The 22,928-nt window shown below is 30.9% G+C and overlaps 1 protein-coding gene across 1 annotated transcript; it reads right to left on the bottom strand.

Moving 5' to 3' along the window:
* Positions 1-196: 196 nt before the first annotated feature.
* On the bottom strand, positions 197-8,155 carry LOC106446031. The gene is made up of 6 exons (XM_048777440.1): positions 7,944-8,155; positions 7,620-7,816; positions 6,596-7,462; positions 1,006-1,407; positions 661-917; positions 197-575 (listed from the first exon to the last, which is right to left on the bottom strand). The coding sequence occupies exons 1-6, from the start codon at positions 8,096-8,098 to the stop codon at positions 315-317; spliced, it is 2,139 nt and encodes a 712-aa protein (XP_048633397.1). The 5' UTR covers positions 8,099-8,155; the 3' UTR covers positions 197-314.
* Between the last annotated feature and the right edge of the window lie 14,773 nt (positions 8,156-22,928).

The following is a 22,928-nucleotide window of genomic DNA, read 5'->3' as shown; positions in this document are numbered from 1 at the left end:
TGGGAATATAATTTTAACTTCATGTGCATCACTGAAATAGTCTTTTGAGGAGTGATTCATTTGATGACCATCAAGAGGTGATGAAGATGGTGCTGATGCTGAGTGGTAATGGTGAAGCATGAAGCAGCTCCCACTCAGTTTTAATATAATCTATGTCATAGAATAAATATTCTTTTCAGTTACGTCACTCAACGGGAGTTGTAAACGTCCTCTTTATTCATTTGCTTTTTAAGTTCATATACAAATACTCTGCTTCAAGACGGATCTAGTTAGGCATCATTGCATAATAAAATCTACAAGTCAATACAAAAATCTCAACAAGGGAAGAGACAAAAGGAAGGATCCAAATGTAACCTTCTATTTACAAAGCTAATCTTGGTCAACTTATTATGACACCAAACCAAGTGATCCTTGGTCAGCTTGGACATGTTCAACACCCTTGTCACAAGTTTCATGTCCACTTGTGAGAAGAAATGAAGCACTTGTTCTTCTGTTGAATCCTCTTCCTTATGCTTTTTGAATCTTCTTATGATACATCTCTCGCTCTTCAACACATCTTTCAACCTTTTCTCCTTCTGCGATCGCATCAATCAAATGACAAATAAAAAACCGGCTAGCAAATAATTTTAAGAAATTAAAAAAAGTTTAGTGAAAACTTACATTTTGAAGCTCTGCTTTAACATCTGCGAACAACTCTAGATCTTCTGAGTTTTCTTCATGATCTGGCTCTATCTGTGACTTGGTTCTAGATTTATGATCATGAATGGAGCTAGTTAACTTATCAAAACGTACAAACCGCCAGAATAAACGAATGGTTTCCTCCATAATCTCCACAAGTTGTTCACTTTTAATCGCACCGTCATCACTTTCCTCGTAATCTCTTCTTTTTTCCTTCCTCTTGTCCTTGCTTCCATCTTCTGTTTACATCATCAGCATTCCAAGAACCGGTTAGAAACTCCCGAACCGGTTTAAGAGTTTGGTAAGCTTCGGTTTAAGGATTCTTACCTCGAATAACCGGGACTTGAAGTAGGTTACGAAGAACACGACGTTTCTTGATGTAGTGTTGCACTCTAGGCTCTTCAAACGGCTCGTTTTCAAGAAACCTCTGAAGCAAAACCTGAAACTGTTGAAACTCTCCGGCGACTTCGTTGTACCGACGAGAACCGTACACGTCGGATTCCAGCAATTTAATGGCCTTCTCGTATTGCCAGTGAAGAATTTCCCACGACAAACACATGTGACCAACGTATACGTTCTCTAATTCTCCATGAGTCTCTTTTCTGAATTGAACCAATGGTTCGGTTTCCGGTTTCTTCAGTTTCCATAACCGGAGATTGAAAACTGATGAAAACGACGCCTGGGAGGGAGAAGATCCAACGGTCGAGGGGTTCGTTGATTGAAGAAGCCCTTCAAGAAAAATGGCCAAGAATCAAAGTTAAGTTGACGAACCAAATAAGACAATTACTAGTTCACAAAAATGTCAAATTTAAATCATGAGAGCATAAAGGTTCCCAAAACCAGTTTCTAAGAATAGTATAATATAATACTTTTAGCTTGCTTAATTATATAACTAAATTATATACCAAAAAAAGAAATTAAACCACTTAAAATAATTCATATCCAATGAAGATGCTCTAATAACTCAATAAACAAATGGTAGAATATAAAATTGGCGCACATAAGTCATTAAATAAATGATTACTGGCCTAGTAAAATTTCCAAAATCTAATTTTTAATAAAAGAAACACACTTGGAAGTAAATAGATTGAAAGTAAGAAAAATAGGTTCCACTAGCAAGAAGGCTCAGTGAGTGGAGAGTGGGAAAACTTCGGTAAAGAAGTTTCAAAAGAGAGCAAAGCAATAAAAAAGAAACATAAAAGCTAACTCCCAAAATGACACATTTGGTGACATAGGCCAATAAAGATGTGCATGTGTGCATTGGCTTAACAAATAAAGAAAGACAAATTGGTTAGACTAAGTTTTCAATTCCCAAAGCAGTATGGTTGAAACAACATTTGTCACATAGCATCTACTGATCTACTCATCTAAGAAGTTTGTTTCAAAAAAAGATTGTGGGAGAACTTCCCAATGAAAATGTTCTAATCAATCAAACAAATTGTAGACTGTAAAATTTGTACACAGAAGTCATTAAAATGCTTACTGACCTAATAAATTTTTCCAAAATCTAATTTTGTTACTAGAAGAAACAAATTTGAGAGTAATTAGATGGAAAAGAAGAAAGGTAGGCTCCACTAGCAAGACTAAGTTAGTGGAGAGTCATAAGAAAATTTAGGTAAAGAAGTTCCAAAAGAGATCATGCAATAAAGAAGAAACATAAAAGCTAGCCCCAAAAAATGACACAATTGGTGAAATGGGCCAATAAAGATTTGCATGTGTGCATTGGCTTAATAAATAAAGAAAAAAAATTGGTTAGACAAAGTTTTCAATTCCCAAAATCTGACTTTATAGTTGAAGAAGCAACATTTATCATATGCTAGCATCTATTGATCTACATGTGATCTACTTATCTAAGAAAGGTAAAGAATACTAAAACGTCCTATACAAACCCTAAAACTGTAAGCGATTTAAGACAATGCAATTACTTTGTCAAAGATCCGTTCTAGTCTCCAACCTAAAACAATAAATAGAATGAAAGACGTTTAATTAATTAATTAATAAAGTGTGTTTGTTCACCGATTAAAACAAAACACTACTACTAAAAAATCACTAACTTCTTCTAAAATGACATACTGTTCCCTAATAATCTTATTCCATGTAATTAATAAACTAAATGTAAACACAACTTCCAAGAAAACATTTATTCAAAAACTAGTAAGAAACCCATAAAGAAAATTAAATAATGGTTAGCTTTTAGGTTTGGTGCAAAACGCGTCATCAATTGCTAATTAGAAAAATAGAATTCTATAAACCCTATTCGTGGGATCTAATGGTTTTACGAAAAAACAATCACTACAAGAAAACTCAAGCTTAACGAGGAAAATTAACGAGGAAAAAAAAACCTCGTAAGTTTACGTCAACTTTACGAGGATTTTACGTGAATAACGGTATCATCGTTATTTCCTCGTAAACTAACGACAAAAACCGTTCGTCGTAAAGTCGATGTAATGTGACGTGTCATTTACGAGGAAATAACGATGATATCATGTTTCACGTACGTTCCTCGTAAAGTGGACGTAAACTTCGCGTCTTATTTACGAGGAAACTATTTACGTGGATTTAGCGAGAAAATTTTGAATCCACCAACTTTGTAAGTGACACACGTTTTTTTTTTGCACCTAATTAATTTTGAATCCACCAACTTTGTAAGTGACACACGGAGATTATTGAAGTCGAATTTCCAGGGATACTGAAGCTGAAATGCGTCCTCTTCAAATGTGAATGGTTCGACCCCGTCGTCAACAGAGGTGTTCGGTCTAACAAATTCGGTGTAGTTGATGTCAACGGTGGACGACGGTACAACAAATTCGAGCCTTTCATCTTAGCTTCACAAGCAGACCAAGTTAGCTTCCTTCCGTACCCTCGGATGAGAGATTCGGGTATTAAATTGGTTAGCAGTGACAAAGTAATACCTCGAAGACGAATCATCAGTGGAGAAGAACCACCATTGCAAGAAGAACAGATAAATGAAGTCGAGGAACCTGAACAAGAAATTGATGACATCCTTCTCATTGATCCGCATAATCACGAGTACTAAGATCTTACCGATGATGCCACAGACGAAGCTGTTGAAGACGAGTTTAATGAAAATGAAGATATTTCTAGTGATGACGAGAATGTCGATGAATCCGATTGATGTATTTTCGATTTTGTGTAGTTTGTTTTATGAATAAGGTAATGTGAGAGTTTGTTTTATGAATAAGGTAATGTGGGAGTTTGTTTTGTGAATAAGAAAATGTGGGAGTTTGTTTTATGAATAAGTAAAAGTGGGAATTGTGGTTTGGAATATATGAATTAGAAGATAAGGAATTGTGGTTTGGAATGAAAATAAAGATAGGGTTTGGAATATATGAAGTAGAAGATAAGGAATATGGGATTTGGGGTTTGGGGTCTCGGATTTTAGGGATTTAAACGGAATACTCGTTAATTCCTTGTATGTTGACGTCGAACTTACGACGAATTCCTCGTTTATTCCACGTAGGAGAGATTCGTCGTAAATACCACGTAGGACAAATTCGTCGTAAATACCACGTAGGAGAGATTTGTCGTAAATACCACGTAAAATAAATGATGAACGCGGCTCACTTTAATTCCACGTAGGACGGAATCGTCGTAAAAACCACGTAACCAAAATCGTCGTAAACACCTCGTACTGTAAAAACTAGAAAAAGAAGAAATATACTCGATTTTGTGTAGTTTGTTTTATGAATAAGGTAATGTGAGAGTTTGTTTTATGAATAAGGTAATGTGGGAGTTTGTTTTGTGAATAAGAAAATGTGGGAGTTTGTTTTATGAATAAGTAAAAGTGGGAATTGTGGTTTGGAATATATGAATTAGAAGATAAGGAATTGTGGTTTGGAATGAAAATAAAGATAGGGTTTGGAATATATGAAGTATAAGATAAGGAATATGGGGTTTGGGGTTTGGGGTTTCGGATTTTAGGGATTTAAACGGAATACTCGTTAATTCCTCGTATGTTGACGTCAAACTTACGACGAATTCCTCGTTTATTCCACGTAGGAGAGATTCGTCGTAAATACCACGTAGGACAAATTCGTCGTAAATACCACGTAAAATAAATGATGAACGCGGCCCACTTTAATTCCACGTAGGACGGAATCGTCGTAAAAACCACGTAACCAAAATCGTCGTAAATACCTCGTACTGTAAAAACTAGAAAAAAAAAAGAAAAAGAAGAAATATATTGGATTTACATGTGGCAAGACTTCCAGCAATTATATTACTTAAGTCTCACCAACATAAATTCCAATATCATCTTCTCTTCCTTTTTTCTCAAATTTTTATAATTTGAATAGGATTGGATTTGAGAGTATGATGTGAGATAGGGTGTGATTTGGGAGTTTGGGTGTGGGTTGAGAAGGAGAGTTACGGGTATATTTATATGGAAGCTTTCCTTGGTAATTCCACGTAAGCAAAATCGTCGTAACGTCCTCGTACCTAAAAAACACGGGCCTTTGTAATTCCTCGTAACTTCCTCGTATAATAAAACGCGGGCCTTTGTAATCTCTCGCTGTTTCGTCGTAAAAAAAAACACGGACCTCTGTAATTCGTCGTAAAATTACGAGGAATTTGCGACGGAATGTAATTTTATATATACACCCCGAGCGCTCACTCTTTCTTTCCTCTCTTCTTCCTCTCCACTTCCTCCCTGTTTCGTTGCAATAGTAAGCCTCTCTAATTCCTCTTTAATTTGGTTAGTTTAGGTAGATTAGGTGGTTAGTATAGGGAATTTAAATAAGTTTACGGATCTTATGTTATTTAGTGTTGATTAGGTGGATAATGTTGGAAAATATACTGTTGACGAAAATTAAAAAAATTAAATTTTTTTCTCAGGTTCGAAAAGGTAGACTTACTGCCCATTACAGAGAGATGTTCGGTGAGCCGGGTAATCGTTTAGACCCGTCGTCTTCATCAGCTCCCGGTTCTTCGGGACAAGAGACTGTCCCCGAGACTCAGTACACTCAGAGAGTCTTTGGGTCTCCTTCTTCTAGAGGACCATCGGTTCCTCCTCCCCCGATGACCATGCAACAACGAAATTCTATTCCAGGCGAGTCAACATCCGACACACATGCCGAGGCAGATGTAACGGCGAGGAGTGATGAATTTTATCGGGCGATTCACGACCCTTAGTTCTTTTTAATTTCGGTTCTTGTATTATGAATTCAAAACTTATTTATATATAAAATATTTTGGTTTTGATTTTTTTAGATTTTTAATTTTATTAATAATTTAAATTATTTAAACTATTTTTTTAATTATAATTTTTTATATTTCTGTAAAATAACGAAACGAAGTAAATTCGTAGCTAATTTTGCGACTTCTTTACGTGGAAGCTTAACGAGGTTTTTACGAGGAATTGTTTACAAGGAAATGACGTGGAAAGTTCACGTGGTCTTTACGAGGAAAGCTATCAAGGTATTTACGTTTACTTTACGAGTATTTACTTTCGAGTTATTCACGTGGGTTTTACGAGGAACGTCTTTCGTGGTATTTACGAGGAAATTTAGCGACGTCCTTATGTGGAAGCTTTACGTGGTCTTTACGACGAAATATTCCTCTTCGCTTTTACGACGAAATTATTTCCTCGCTATGTTACGACGAATTAGCGAGGATATATGCGTTACGACAAACGTATAACGACGAAACGGGTTTCCTCGCTAATTCCTCGTAACACTGCTTTTACGACGAAGTCACGAGGAAAACTGCCTTCGTAAAAGTTGTGTTTTCTTGTAGTGAATATTCTAACTTATAAAACACTACAAAATAAAATTAATGTAAGGCCAAGTTATTTGACTAATAACACTAAAAATGAAAATAATTTTATAAGATAAGAGAAAAAAGATTGAGAGAGAAAATCGATGCCTAAAAAAAAAAAAGATTGAGAGAGAAAACATACCAAGAGCAAAGGACTTTTGAAAACTCAAGATATCGAGTTTTCTCATTCTTTCTCTGTAGCTTCGATGGAACTTATGAACTTCTCCAATGGTATCAACATGTTTAGACCTCTTCTCGTCTTCGATCCTCCATGGCTTTAACTCCTCCATGATCTTAGGACAATCATCTTCTTCTTCCTCTTCAAGAATTGTCTGAAGCCCACCAATCGCTTTGACTTTCTTCATCTCCATCTTGAGTTGCTCTATCAAATTTTGATGCTCCCATAAACTCTCGAACCCTTCTTCGTCCTCTTCTTCCTCCGAGTCAGAACTAGAACCTGAAGAATTGGCGGTTTTACGATTTTGCCCTTTCTCCTCGGGTGGTGATGTTTCGCCGAAGTCGGAATCTGACAAAAACCCATCTTCGTTGCTTGTGAATGTTTGACTCGAGTCAACGAAATCAGAATCCGATTCCATAAAATCTTCCTCGGTTAAGAATCGGAGTATCTCGGAGTTCTCTTTCTTGCCAACGGTGGAAGAAACAGAGTGATCCTCTGTTTTTTCAACCGTGAATGTCGCCGCCTTTGGGTTTTCGAGAACGTAAATGAGATTCTTCGCCGGAGATGGTGATCCGTACTTACTATCCGCCGTTGGAATGACCGGAGAAGTAGAAGAAGAGCCTAAAACCCTGCTCAAACTCTCACCGGAACCGCCGGAGAAATCCTCTGTTTTTTCTCGGTTCTTCAAACACTCTTCAATCCTAAAAGTCGCCGACTTTGGGTTTTCCACAACGAAACTGAGATTCTTCACCAGAGACGGAGACTCGTATTTCTTCGCCGCCGTGGAAACCGCCGGAGAAGTAGACAAAATATTGCTCTCACCGTAGTCCTCTGTTTTTTTCCGGGGTCTTTAAACAATCTTGAACCCTAAAAGTCGCCGACTTTGGGTTTTCGACGACGAAAGTGAGATTCTTTGTCAGAGACGGAGACTCATACTTCTTCTCCGCCGGAGAACAGGACAAGGAACTGCTCTCGCTCTCACCGGAACCACTTAACGATCTGTAACCTCCTCTGCTTAACTTCTCGAAAGTTTCCGTCTGAAACTCGAATTTGAAAACCAATTTCGACAGTTCACTGATCCCTTCTTCTTCTTCTTCGATCATCTTCGCTTCGTCTGATCCTTCAAGTTCTGACAAGAACCGAAACTTTGATATGTCGGTTCCAACAGGTGAACCTCTTGAAGCACTGTTTTGTTAATATATAAGGAAAATAAGTAAAGTGTTTTCCTTTTCATTTATTTAACGCGTCTGACAGTATGAACATAGAAACTAGTAATAAATATCATAAATCGGAATTTAATTAAATCAAGTACCTGGAGAATAAGATGAATATTGGTTTGAGCAAAGAGATGATAAGGGTGAAACAAGCATGATGTGGTGAGATCAAGTTCTGTAAAAACAAAAGGGAACTGATCAGAATTTTCTTAAGAGAAGACATATAGTGGGGTAACTTTTGTTTACAAGTCATTGTTATGTCGGTCAAAAAAAAGTTTCAATGAAACACTTTATTTCTAGGTTGAAAAACTCATGCAGAAAGTGTGAATTTGCAGAAAAAGAGACTTTTCACCTAGATACCCAAAAGAAACGTTAGTGAAATCGAAGGATGACGGCGATGATGTTGATGATGATGCATGAATGAAAGATAGATTTTGAAGTGAGAACTAACAGATGAGAGATTGAAGGGAAAGGAACAAGTGAGCTAATTTTATAATTGTTGAGAAAAAGAAATCAAAAGTGTTCTTTGAGCTAATCTTATGGTTGCTTTGAACCGTGGATTTCTCCACTCTGTTATTGGATGCCACATACACATCTATTACTACAATAATCACAATATTTTTTATATTGACAAGATTTCCTTTAATTTCTTTTGTCGTAATTTGGAGTTTTTAGATATGAAACATGCCGTTTGACCTTTTCGGTCATGATGCACACCTACTTTCTCATGGCTTTTTTTTGTGTCTTTTTGGGCAATTTATTTAAAAGTTTTGAATCTTATATAAGACACACGGTTCGAAATATATACATGGTGTGAGAAGGAAAAAATGAGCACATATTTGAATGGAGGCCCATTAATATGTCATTATTTGAGAGCATGTATATCGAGCTTGCAGCCTAACCTATGGCCCATGATACCACGATATGAATATGAACTGGACTTCTTGTGTGTGTATTTATTTGGTTCTACACATGGTTTTTGAAGAATGGGGGAAATTGGTGTGTATTAAGTATTAACCGAATTTTTTCTCTCTGGAATTTAAATTTGCCTCCTAAGATCAAAACTTTCTGGTGGAGAATTGCACATAACGGAAGCTGTAGCAGAGAATATTGTTAAAAGAGGGATTTAAATTGATACGCAATGTCTCTTATGTGGTGAAAAACCAGAGAATTTATATCATCTCATGTTTGACTGTAGAGTATCCAGAGAAATATGGCCCTTAGCTCCCACAAACTGCTCTCTATCACAGCAGCAAACCTCTACTTTGCTAGACCGTATGAAAGCCATGATCAAAGCATCTAAAAGGGATAGAAAGGAACTTCTTAGCTTCTTCGTTGGATGGAGAATCTGGAAAATGAGAAATAGGTTGCTTTATGAGAATAAAAGAGAACACATATTGTTCATGTTGTTCATTCCTCCATCTCAAATTTTCAATTATGGCAGGAGGCGAATAGTTCAACAGAGGATATGGACACTATTACAAATAAGCAACCTAGCTCACTCCAAGAAGTTATTCCAGAAGAAGCAGAATACTATTGCTTGACAGATGCATCTTGGATAACACCGGCAACCCCTGCAGGTATAGGGTGGTCCTTATTCAGAAAAGAAGGCACTCTAGTCACCCAAGGTAGCTCTGCAATCTTGCCTACTGAATCAGCTTTTCAAGGAGAAGCGATATCACTGTGTATGGCTGTTATTTTTTGTTTGAAATTTTCATTTGCCATATTCACTCCAAAAATTTAAATTATTCACGAAAATACCATAATTTTTTTTTTAAATGATTGTTTTACTTTATCATCCTTATCTTCCTCTTTTATTTACAACTTTGTCATTATCATCAATACACCATCCACCATGAACAACCAATTTCAAGCAATAAATGCACTTAAAATTGACATTTATAACTTACACATACAAACCCTTTCTCATTCACTTTTCTCTTATTTCATTCCAAAATTTTTATTTTTTTTTTTATTTTTGAATTTATAAGCTTATTGGAACTAATCAAGTTCATCTTTCTTGGTCAAGAATGTGCGAATAACTTTCACTAAGAAGTTATGTGTGCCTGGGGAAGCTAAACGTGAATCTTACCGAATCTAAGAATGATATTTAAATTTTCTTCAGATTTGTTTCACGAAAAAGACTTCTCTAGAAGTCAGAAGTCATCTGGTCAATGCATATATTAGTTTTGCAATTGACTATGTTTGTGTGTTTTTCATAGAATACTCCATTAGAATTCTTCTAACTTTTTGTTGTAAAAAACAAATCTGGTTCTGATAAGTGATTAGTTTTGCAATTGACTGAAGTTTGCAGAAATTTGACTTTTCCAAAGATGACTTTTAAAGAAGTTTTCTACCATAAGTCTTCTTATAAGTTACAATCATGTGAGATCTCCAAAGTCTGGCAAGAAGTCTGCAAAGGGTAGGTTTGCAATTAACACTAAAAATTAAACATTTAATATTAACTAGAAATTTTTTTTGATGTGGGAAAGACTTTTCAAGAAGTCTTCTTTAATTTTATTCTAAGACTCTGGTCAAAAATTTGGTTTTGAAAGCAAACTTCTATGATTTTGAAAGCAAACTTCGATAGAAATCTTCTCTTGAAGTGTGCTCTTAAAAGTCAAACATAGTCAATTGAAAAACTAATCTCACAGACTTCTTGCAACACTTCGAAAACTTATGTGATGGTAAGAAGATTTTTATAGAAGTCTACTCCGAAAATATTTCTCCAGATATCTTTTTTGGAAAAGACAAATATTTTAAAAACTGTAGTTAATTGCAAAAATAACCTACTTATCAGAGAAGATCTTTCTAGAAGTTTTTTTCTAGTATAATCAAGAATTATTCAGATACAAAAGGAAGCTAAAATTTACAAAGGAAGACTATTCTAGTGAAAACTTGTTAACTTTCTTCGTAAATTTTAATTGGAAATAACCTAAATCGAAGACATCTGTAGAAATTTGACTTCTATAGAAATCTTCTCAGATGAGACTTCTTTAGAAGTTTTGTACGTCAATGTTTATTAAATTTTCATTTACTCCAAATCTAAAATGACTTTTTAAAGATTTGTTTGATAATTTATGTGTATTAGTCAATATTGGGGATTCTGAATTAAATTCATAACTTAATTGGTGATAATTATAATGTTACAAACATTCATGTTTATTAATGTTTCTAGCTAATGAGAGAATGAAGTCTTCTCTGAAATTATGTGGTTGCAATGTCAAATGAGCGAGAATGTTCTTTTTGAGTGATGGTTCAGCAAATGTTGAATTTGTTGAAATGGCTCGAGAAATTATAACATGAACACAGAGTTGGTGAAGTTAGCCCACTAATAACCAAAGTCTTATATCAATATATAGTGTTATGAACTTATTTTATGTTTGTTATACTTTGTAATTATATATATTTTTGTGTTATGAACTTAGTGTTATATTATTATATGTCTTCCCTTTAAGTTTCACAAACATAATCTTAACAAAATATTTACAATGAAAACAATAGGTTATGATTACAAAAACTTGAATGAATGAATAAAGCACTAGACAAATATTTTTTAATAGATTGGAGACAAAGTGAATATATTATTTACTATATAAACATTCAAAACAAGAGTCTCCTAACCCTAATAGAGAACTAAAGTTTCCAGTGAAATTTGACCGACAATTTGTTAGAAGCCTTCTACTTCACGATTAAATTTCATTTAAAATTTAAGTTTTTCGCTTAACTTTTAATTTTCTGTTTAATTAACGTGAAGTCTGCCACGAAGTCTGCTTGGGAAGCTTGTCGTAAGTCTCCAAGTCTGCTGTGAAGTCTGATGTCTTCAGATCTTAAAAATCCTACATATCTAAAAATGTTTAAAATGATTTCAACCAGAAATGTTTTTGCAAAAAATGAAAATTTGAAGCTTAAATTAGAAGAAAATAATTACAATAAATTTAGTATTGTTTTTTAATTAAATCTAACACGAAATATAATTTATATTGAAACTATATTTATGAATAAAATAATAACAAAAATATATAGTCACAGTGATTTTCAATTTATATTTTTTTTTTGGTTTTAATACACACAAGAAATGAATTTATCAAAAATTTAATGATCTATATTTTACTTTTTAGAAAGAAAGACAAACCATGCAAAATATTGTTTTTAAGTTAAAATAATAAAAAAAATATCAGATTAAGTTGAATCTATAACTTTATTAGATTTAGCACACAAAACACATAAAAATAGTTGATGAAAAATAAAATCTTACGAATTTTGGTAATTTGTATAGTAGAGTTCTCCAGAAGACTTAATCTCCTAATGAAGTCTTCTAGAAAAGTCTGATATTGTCCTCGGATCTAAAATCCACAAATCCAAAAATGTTAAATTGCTTTTAAAAAGAGAAAATTTTCAAAAATACTTTTTATACTTAAATAACAAGTAAAAAATCACATTTTAGGTTGAATTTATAGCTTTTTCGAATCAAATATATAAATATTTTTATTGTATTTAGATTTTAGGTTGAATCTACATTCAAACTGTCTGTGAAAAAAAAATCGTTCAATAAAAACCGTGGAAGACCAAATATACTAAAAATATAAAAGAATTGATCACGTAAATATAGATTTAAAACAACAAAAGTTCAAGAGTTACAGATTTTTGTGTTGTTGCTAACTCTTTTAAATATATTCAGTTATGGCAGACACGGGTCCATGTCTCTCTGTTGAGCATGAGCGTTCCTCTTAGTTTTAGTTACACATGGGTTGGAATTGTATTGGTTTAAAAAGTGTTTTAGGTTGTCATATTTAATGGAAATCTTTCAGATGGACAAAAAAATGTCTCTCTGTTTATCGATATTGGATAACTTTTTAGAGTTGTTCCTCTCTTATTCATAAGGTTAAAGTTAAAGAACTGAATCAGTTTCCAAAATGAACAATAGGTATACACATTGTTACCCTGCTATCAAAGTCAGTTTATCGACTTCAATTTCGTCAGATTAACTCTAACTAATTTTAATATTATGAAAATTTATCTTTGTATTGGACTTGGTCCAAATCAATTATTTTTAATTAAGAAATAAAATTAATGATAAAAATATGTTATCAGGTCCAAATCAATTATTTTTAATTAATAAATAAAATTAATGATAAACATATGTTATCATAAAGCAACATATAATATATATACATGATTTAATAATATTAGATCTGAAATATAAAATTAAAATATCCTAAACTGTTTTAGAAAAATGATTTCAAGTAAACATATTATATAATTGTGTTGGGTTTTAATAATTATGTAGACGATAAATTTCATAGGCGATATGTACATCAAATTGTAAACCTTTCGAAAGTAAGATAATATATTTTCAAAAATAAAATGATATACATTGATTTATATTTGTTGGCACTTTATATATTATCTTAAATATTTTGATTCGTAAAATTAAATGATGTTTTACTAATGGATGTAAGAACTTTATTTAGTATAAATTTACTTTTTAACATTTTATTTTTCTACTTTATCATTTTATTCTTATAACTACAGCATATAAAATTACAAGGGGGAATTTTAACTGACACCACCTTTAAAATTTACCTTTAAATGATAGTTATTTTCATAAATACTTTAAGTTTATTATCAAAAAGAACAAATTTGACCCTCTTAAATCATTAATAAATATTTAAGAATTATTTATAGAAAATTTTAAACTCAACCCCGCCCCCTAAATAATAAAGCCTAAACAACAATCACTAAATCAACCCTAACCCAAATGTTAATGTATTTTTTGATTGGGTGTTTTTTTGAAAGATTGGTATCCAACTTAGGGTATTACAGAAAATCTTAAAATTAAATTTCTGAGAAAAACTGCTTTATTTTATAATTTTGTAGTTAAATAATTTTTTCTAATTTTTTTAATATTTATTTCTAGGAAGGGAATATGAATGCAAAATTTAAGTGTTTTTGCTTAGATATTTAAGTGTGTGTTTAAAACGTGTTTAGTTTTTGGCTGGTTAAGGATTTTTTTTAAATGATCTTTAAAAAATAAATAAGATTTGGAGATCCAAATCTTATGGAAGATACGAACTAAGGTATAAATGAGCCGAGAATAAAAGGACTACAAAGTGAACGACTCTTTATTCCTATTTTTATAAAATCCTGGTTTACATATTCCTTTCTTTACCTACCACTACATAAACCTTTTACACATTTCACTTTGGACTGTTTATCAATATATGATTACTTAAAAATCTTGATGAGAGATATTACCTGTCCAATAAACTATGCACTATATGCATGTTATGAAAAATTATAGATAATCAGTACAAAACAATTTATAGATAAATGAAATATGTAGGATGATTCAATCAAAAATCATATTCCGTCTAATCCAAAATTATAGAATATGATCTGAACAAGGATATATAAGTCTTCAGATTTTGATAGTTAGATTTAAAGATTAAGATCATATTATATTGTTCACATATATTTTTATCGAAATTATTTATCTATTACAAATAAAATATGTTGAAAATTAAAATATTTTTAAAAATAAAAGTTGGAATACTGTTTTAAATATGTATTATGTTTTAATATAATAATTTTATAATATATATATATATATATATATTATTTTTTAAATAGTTTAATAATAATATTGTAATAATTTTATCTATTTTGAAATTTTAGATTCAAATAACGTGAAATTTAAATGTTTGATTAGTATACATCCTTTGTTTTTCATGCATAACTTATTGTTCAATGGTATCAAGAATTAAAAGTATTTGTAAAAATGATATTTCTATAACAACAAAATTATAAAAAATAAAATATATAAATCATTTGATTAATATAATATTAGATAATATTAATACTTTTATTTAAAAATAAAATTATAGAACGAAATATTATTTTCTTATACGTTCCAAATATTACGACACTGCTGCATAACTTTTATGAGTTTATGAGTTGCATTGTTCAAATCATAAATATGAGAAATTGCTTGAAATAACATAAGTGGGATACCATTTTAAAAAATATATATTGAGTCAAAAATATCCAAATATTTGGATTTAAAATTTAGTGATTATTTTTTTATGGTAGATATAAATTTTTGTGTGTGACATATTCTAAAAAAAAAAAAGAGAAAATAAAATTGAATAAAAGAAATATTATATCTCCTCTAAAGCCTATAAATATGTTTCCATATGAAGATTTAGTTATCAACTAACCATGTCATCATCCATTGGATTAATTACTAATTGAAAAGATGTCACTAAGAACTAGTAACTCTGTGGTGATTACAATTTGTCCTTGTTCGGAACTACGCTAAGCGCTAGTCGGGCGGTAATCCCGGACTAGCGAGTTACCAAAAAATTGGGAAATACTCGGAGATTACATGGGGCATAGTTGTAAATATAATTTAATAAATTTAGCTAATTTTAAACATGATAATACAAGTTCTTAGACATAATTATATAATTTTTTATATATAATTTTAAACAGTTTATTTTTGATTCGTAAATAGTGGGTTTGGTACGAAACAAATCCCTAAATATAGTATGTATGTGTTTGTTTTGGGTTTGATAACTAATTAGACTTATTTAGTAATGAATAATTACAGAAAATCTGTCAATAATGAGTAAATAATAGTCAACTATGTTTTAACTTACACGGATGAAAAAAAAACTTAGCCGGTCAACGCAAGATTAGACGGTCAACGCGGAAATTATGCGGTCTTACGTGGATCAACGCCTGGCTACACTGATTTGGACATAATCACCGCGGTCAACCCCGAACAGCGGCTAGGCGGCCGCGTTTTCGAACAGGGCAATTTGTATGGTTAATTACATAAATAAAAATCTGATGTAAGCATATAGGTTGTTTGCCCAAGACTTATTCATTCGAGCCTGAGCTTTTCCGGATGCTGACTCATGTAAGTGCACCCAAATATATTAAAGAAAAAAGTGATTCTACTCCTTTACTGTGTAATAATCTGTGTTTTTCTATTAAATAATTATTTTTATTTTTTTTACATAATATGTTTTAATGTTTTGATCAAATTAAAAATGTAAATGTATTTAAATTTTATCAATTAAAGTATGATACATATTTTTTAAAATTTGAAATTAAAATATTATGAACCTTTTGTGTAGTATATATACTGTATTTTAATCTAAATGTCTAATGTCTATTAAATGAATATTTCTACTCATATGTTTTCATAATTTTATCCTTTTTACAACAAAAATTCTAAACTATTGATCAGAATTTTTTTTAATATGAAACTTTAAACAATTTTAGTAATTTATGACTGTTTAAAAAGAAATCATAATATAACATATGCGAAAAAATTAAATTTTATTATATTGTTAATACGATTGTTTAATTTACTTTAATAATACAAAATTTAAAAAATATAAATTATTATCAAATCTTTATTGTTCAATATCATTAGTTTACATATTTATTATATAAATTATATTAGATGAGAATGATGAAGATTTTTTTGTAGAGCTAATTAGTGAATGATTTTTAATATGAGATATGATAAAAGATGGGTTGTTGATACCTCAAAATCATAGTCATGTTACAACTTAAAAAAGTGTTTCTCAATTAACATAACGGTCTTAAGTTTAAAATCATATTAATAAAAGTGTCTTAATTTAAATTCAAATACGAGATGTTATCCAATTTAAAATTTTATTTCTCATTTATTTTTATTCTGATTTAACATGTAAGTAAGTAGTTTGTTTGCGGAGATGAATAAAGATGTAAGATGTCTGCTCTGAAGTAGTCGCTGGCGTAGTTACTGAAGCAGACGTCGTGTTGAGTGGTGAAGACCATGTGGAGTCAAGGTGCTGAGCTGGAGTCGTGTAGACTTGGAGAGAAAGAGAGTATCTTGAAGATATGAGAAGAAGAATAAACTTGAGAAGCAGGTTTATGACTTAAAGACAGAGGAATAAAGGCATTTCAAGAAAATGAAAGTTACACTTATTGTTATGGAAGATGTCCATATATGTTGCCTTGGAGACTAAGGTTTCGGGAACATGGAGAATAACTATAAGATAGCTATGGAGTCGTCTGTATAGAGACATAGACACAAAGACTGATCTTATAGAAAGAGAGAGAAGCTCTTGGAAGTGTTCGGGGTCGTGCTGAAGCAGTGGCTGAAGTACTCGACGGAAGAGAGATACAAGCAGGTAACTTAGGAATCTTTCAGTAGCAGTTGTTAGGGTATAACAGACTGTGTAAAGCTGATTAAGCAGAACTTGTAATAGAGTGTACAAGACGATTTCTAATAAAACTTAAGAGTTGCTTGTAATTGTTTGTCTCTTGCTTTACTTTATGCATTAACTTATTGTGTTTGCATCTTGCACTTACAATGAATCCGTCGCTTTCAAAATCTTGCAATTCGAACAAAGAGGTTTGCCAAAAATTCCTATAAATTTTGTTCGGAGTCACTTGTCAACATTAAGCTCCAAAAGATATTTTCAACTGGATACTGAAAATGGAAAAAGAAAAAGTGTTTGTTTAAAACTTTGGGTTTGATTTTGTAAATCAAGTTGATTAGAAGTGTTGCACAAAAAAAAAAGAGTTGATTAGAAGTTTTTATTCAATTCTTTTTCTATAAGTTTGTAAATCAAGTTGAATAATAACATTGGGTTTAAGTTTTGGACCTACTGGTTTACCATATCCAAAATATAAATTTATTGAAGCGGTGATTAAATAAGCAAACGTCATATAAAGCGGTTTATATCATTTAGTGATTCTGTGGTCCTCTCTAATTGATTTTCAACTAAGGATGTTATCAAGATAGCGTTCACATGTTCTCTTTATTTTAGCTTCTTTTGTTTTCATCTCACACGAAAATGTGTTTTTATGCAAAGGTGGTGGGCAAAAGATTCACGAAATTTGGGCTTTGATTCGAAAATCTCAGCTTTCTTTAAATAAGCATATACATATCTTCCAGCTTATGCCATTCAACGTCATGCATAACCATATTCCAAAAAAACAAAAACTAAATATAGTGATTTAGTTAGTTTGTTTCTTTCCTTTTTACCAAGTGACTATTGCTTTAGCCTTTATTCGATTTGTGATAGATTCATCAGCCTATACTACCAAAGAAAAATAAATTGATTCCGAGTTAGATGTTAGAACTTAGACCTAGCACGGAAAGTGCATGGGGCTGTTGGAGCAATATCAAAATTAGGTTTAGGTTAGAAATAATTTTAATGGAAAAACCTAACGTATTTTGTGCTAAACTTGAATAGAAACTATGGGATTTTATTTTACCACTCATGTCTCTATCGCAGTGGCGGAGCCACCTTAGAGGGAGGGGGGTCACCTGACCCCTATAAAATCTATAAAAGTTAAATTTAAAGCTTATATCTCAAGGTTATTATTGTGGTGCGTTGGTTAAAGCTTAAATTTTCGATGTCTATGTCTTGTTTTCAATACTCATATATGCATTTTATCTATAATAAATTAGTTTATGACCTCTGTAAGATCAAAGGCTAACTCCACCACTGTCTATCGTTCAAACTATTTTCACCCAGATTTTTACTATTGCGTTTATTTCAAAAAAAGAAATCTATTCATTTTCATAAGTCATAATCTATCTTATTAATTTAAAGTTTTAATTTTATCTACCGATAAAAAGTTGTCATTTAAATTTGAAATAAACCGATCTATTATAGGATATATCTTTAAAATGCTGAATCATTGTATTTCAAACATGTAATCTAATTAATAATGGAATACTAGCAAAACACTTAAATCATTTATTTTGTAGATTGTAACCAAATGGTCACCTGGGCCATTCTTTTAGAAGTTAATTAGATCACATTATTACATACAAGTCATTTTCTTTTGTTAAAGTACCACATTATTTGATTCACTATTTTTACCTGATCAAATAAATAACTATATATACTTCGTCATCCATTTTAACTATTTTAACTATATATTTCATTTTACAAGAATAAAATTTGTTGTTTGTATATTATATCTGATCATATCAAAATATGCAAATCAATTAAGATAACAAGAAATGGATGATATAATATATTTTACGAAAATTGCCTACCAATCACAATTGATTATACAAATATATAAAATATATCTTATTTATAATTTTTAATATTATTTACAATATAGTTAATGAATATCGAACAAGTCTTATTTTGATAACAACGTATTTTTTATAACAAATCTAAGTAATGATTCAATAAACAACCACTTTGTAAGTATTAATAGAAATAAATAACAGTTTCTTAAAAATATATACACACACACATATATATATCCAAGACCAAATTATTGTTTATCATAGAAGAATATTGAGAAAATCTCGCAATTTATAGAATTTACGTTGAAATATTCGAATATCTTAGAGCATTATATATAACTAACTGTAACAATAAATTTTTATATTAAATCTGAAAAGTAATTTACAAGTAGTTTGATAAATGGTTCGTAAAGAAAAAATTGAATATAATTTATGGTTACGTATAAAGAGAAGATTAATGACCTAGAAACATTAAAACGAACGGTAAGAAACCTAGAACTCAATATTTTAAGATATATCAATTTACAAAAATTTCATGCAAAAAACCATCTACTATATTATTTATTTATTTTAAAATATTCAAATAAACAATACACAAATTCCATTTACATATTAAAATTTTTAGTCTCTTTCTCCTATTAAATTTTATTTAGATAAACATATAAGAAATATTATCAGCGTTTTTACGCTGGTTGTATCCTAGTTTTCAGTTTTCTTTATATAACAGTTTAATTATTTTTAATCTATTGAGAATGGATAAATCTTTGTGTTGCATGGATTATTCAACATATTTGAATCATAATTTTGTTTCCTATATATAGACATTGCTTAGGGCTATGTATAACGTCCATATAAAACTAGTCACACATATACAAAAATATATATAATCGAACCTAGGTTAAATTTTTTTAATTCTTTCTTACATATTTTAGGTACGGTGAAACCACTAGTAAAAAATAGGGCCATGCCCACAAAATTGCCACACAAATTTTATGGCTAAATCAAAGAAGCCATGAACTTGCCGTGAAAAGTAAAACATGGCAAAACGTATCCATTTCATAGCAGTTTTTCCCACAAATTTGCTATGAAAGTAAACGTGGAAAAAATAGCCACAAAATTTCTTTGAAAAAATCGTGGTTAGCTTGCTTCAAAAAAAATCATAGCAATTCGTGTTAGCAACTAGCTACAATTTACTATGATTTAGCCGTGGCAAATGATATTTATAATAAAATAATGTTATACAGACGAAATAACAAGGTTGCCACGAAATGTAATCGTACGTAGCAACATTTAAGAACCCTAAAACCAAATTATGTATTTCAATCGAGATCTTACCCAAACAAATCTTGATTATTTCAGAAAACACAGTGAGTTAGTATGATATTTTTTTGGGTTGGACATGTTGGTGTTGATGAAAAAATAGAGAGGAAGATAATCACTAATGTAAAAGGTAATATTGTTTTCCTTTGCATACATAAACAAAGTTATTATACCAGCACAAGTGGTTAATGATGTATTATTTACTCTAGAGGGATACGGATTTGATACTAGCCAAGTGCATTTTATTCACTGATTAAAACGACGTCGTTTATTCCACATCACTACATCTAGGGGTGGCCGTTCGGGTACCCGTTCGGGTTCGGATCGGGTATTTCTGTACTTCGGGTCGGGTTCGGGTATTTTAAGTTCGGTTTCGGTTATTTCGGATCGGGTTCGGATATTTAGATTTTGAAGAAAAAAAAATGAAAATTTTCATTTCTCAAATTTCTTGTATTTAAATATATAACTTTTCACTTAACTATTTTTTATTTTTAATAGATTGCATGGTTAATAGATTTGGACATAACATTTTCAAACTAAAAAGACATTAATTTGGTTATTGTTTTTAAATTTTGGATGTAACTTTTTGTTAATAGCTGAAATAAAAAGTTTGACATGCATTTTAAGTGAATAGCAAATCATCTTCTACGTAATTGTATGTATATCATATGAATTTAAAGTATATGTAGTATCAATATAAATATTTTATATAAAATGAAAGATGTAAACTATAAATATAAGGTTAATTATCATATGTTCGGTTATTTTCGGATATCCATTCGGGTTCGGATATTACCCGTTCGGGTTCGGATATCCAATCTCTCCGAATTCAATACCCGTTCTGATATTTTGCTACTTCGGTTCGGATTTCGGTTCGGGTTTTTCGGATCGGGTTCGGGTGCCACTTCGGATTTCGGGTAAAATGCCCACCCCTAACTACATCAGCATATCACAGATAAAGATTACCGTTTATTTGACACCGTTGTCGGTCGTAGGCACTTAAAAGCCTTTTATTTCTAATTTAGGTGTTAAATTCAAACTTTGTGACAAAAAAAAAAAGGTATTAAATTCAAATTTCCTATTAGTTTACGAATCAGATTGCACATGCAAATAGTTTATGTATCGATTAGACGATATGACCTTAGTTCAAGCACTGATCTGCCGTTTTCCCCCTTCTTGGTAAGTAATCTCTTTAAACAAATCTTTAATGTCACCCATTTAGTTGGTGTCAAACTTTAATAATAAAATATTTATGTGTGTTTACTAATCATCAGTGTTGTTTATTATCACCTAAATTTGGCAAGAATCTCAAAATAAAAAAAACTTTAAAACAGTTTGATGTATAAGGTAATTAGGTAATTTCCAGTTAGGTGCACAAGAAAGATAAATCACAACCTTACTATATATGTAATCACAACCATTTAATAATAGAAAACCATTGTACATAATCGCGCGTATATAGTTTTCTTATAAGTAACTTCCATAAAATTGAAAAAAAAACAACAGCTTCCACGAAACTGGAGCACAAAAATCATGATGAGTAATATAGTTATGTCCGAGCCATATTTAAATTTGAAGATCTAAACATTTATGATAAAACATGGTGGGCCATTTCTTTTCAAGTCTACTTATATGAGTTATATCTATCATACACAAAGAACCGTACTTAAGACTTCGAATAGTGAACATCGTCTCGTCTCGTCCGCCCTGCAGTTAAAATTAACAAAAATCTTTACATATATTATATATACATTTTTATAACTGTTAAAACTGCACCGCAGTTAAACCGCTTGTCCTGCACCGCTCAAACCGCAGTCACTATTCAAAGCCTTAAATGTAATAAATTGTTTTTTACGGTTAGCTATTTTTCATGGCTTTACTAAAATACTCACTCCATTCCTAAAAAATCTATATTTTAAAATTTTCACACTTCTTAATAAAATATATTAAAATTTAGCTATAAATGCATAGTTTTTTGTATTTTTATATTTCTTATATTTTTAAACCAATAATATTTAAAAAATATAATTAATATTCTTAAACTTCATAATTTTTCATTATTAGTTGACAAAAAATATATTGAAAATATTAAATATGTATCTTTTTCTTTAGAATATAAATCTTTTAGGAACATAGGGAATATAAGATAGTGTGACATTTTTTTATCAGTATATCAAATTTCCGAGATAAAATTGCTTGTTACTTTTTGAACGTAAAAAATAATTTAGATCTGCCTTTTCATTATTAGGATATATATACGTTCATGCAACAAACAACTTACGTATACAACAAAACATAAAATAAAACAAAATTTACAACATTATATCTTAGTATTTGAATGTATTATAAATTTATAATCAATACCGGTTTTGAACATTATTCAATAAAATATTAGTTTTAGTTTTCAAATTGTAAAAAAGTAATATGTATAGTTTCTATTAATTTTCAAGCTTTTCAAAGCAAATATTAAAATATATAGTAAAATGTTTATATCTTAAACTCTCAGAAACAGCCTTGATTATAAATTAGTACTATATAATTCTGTATGTTTTGTTATTTATTTTGTAGTTCAAAATATATTCTCATTTCTAAACATGATATTTTCCTTTGATAAAGAACAGAATAAAATGCTGACAAGAAAAAAAGTGAAAAGGTTTTCCTTCTCATTTTTGTTTCACAAAAAGTGAAAAGGTTAGAATTATTA

The sequence above is a fragment of the Brassica napus genome, chromosome A4 (genome assembly GCF_020379485.1).
Source record: "Brassica napus cultivar Da-Ae chromosome A4, Da-Ae, whole genome shotgun sequence".
NCBI classification, from domain to species: Eukaryota; Viridiplantae; Streptophyta; class Magnoliopsida; order Brassicales; family Brassicaceae; genus Brassica; species Brassica napus.
The sequence above is the reverse complement of the archived record's forward strand: the minus strand, read 5'-3'. Positions and strand labels throughout refer to the sequence as shown.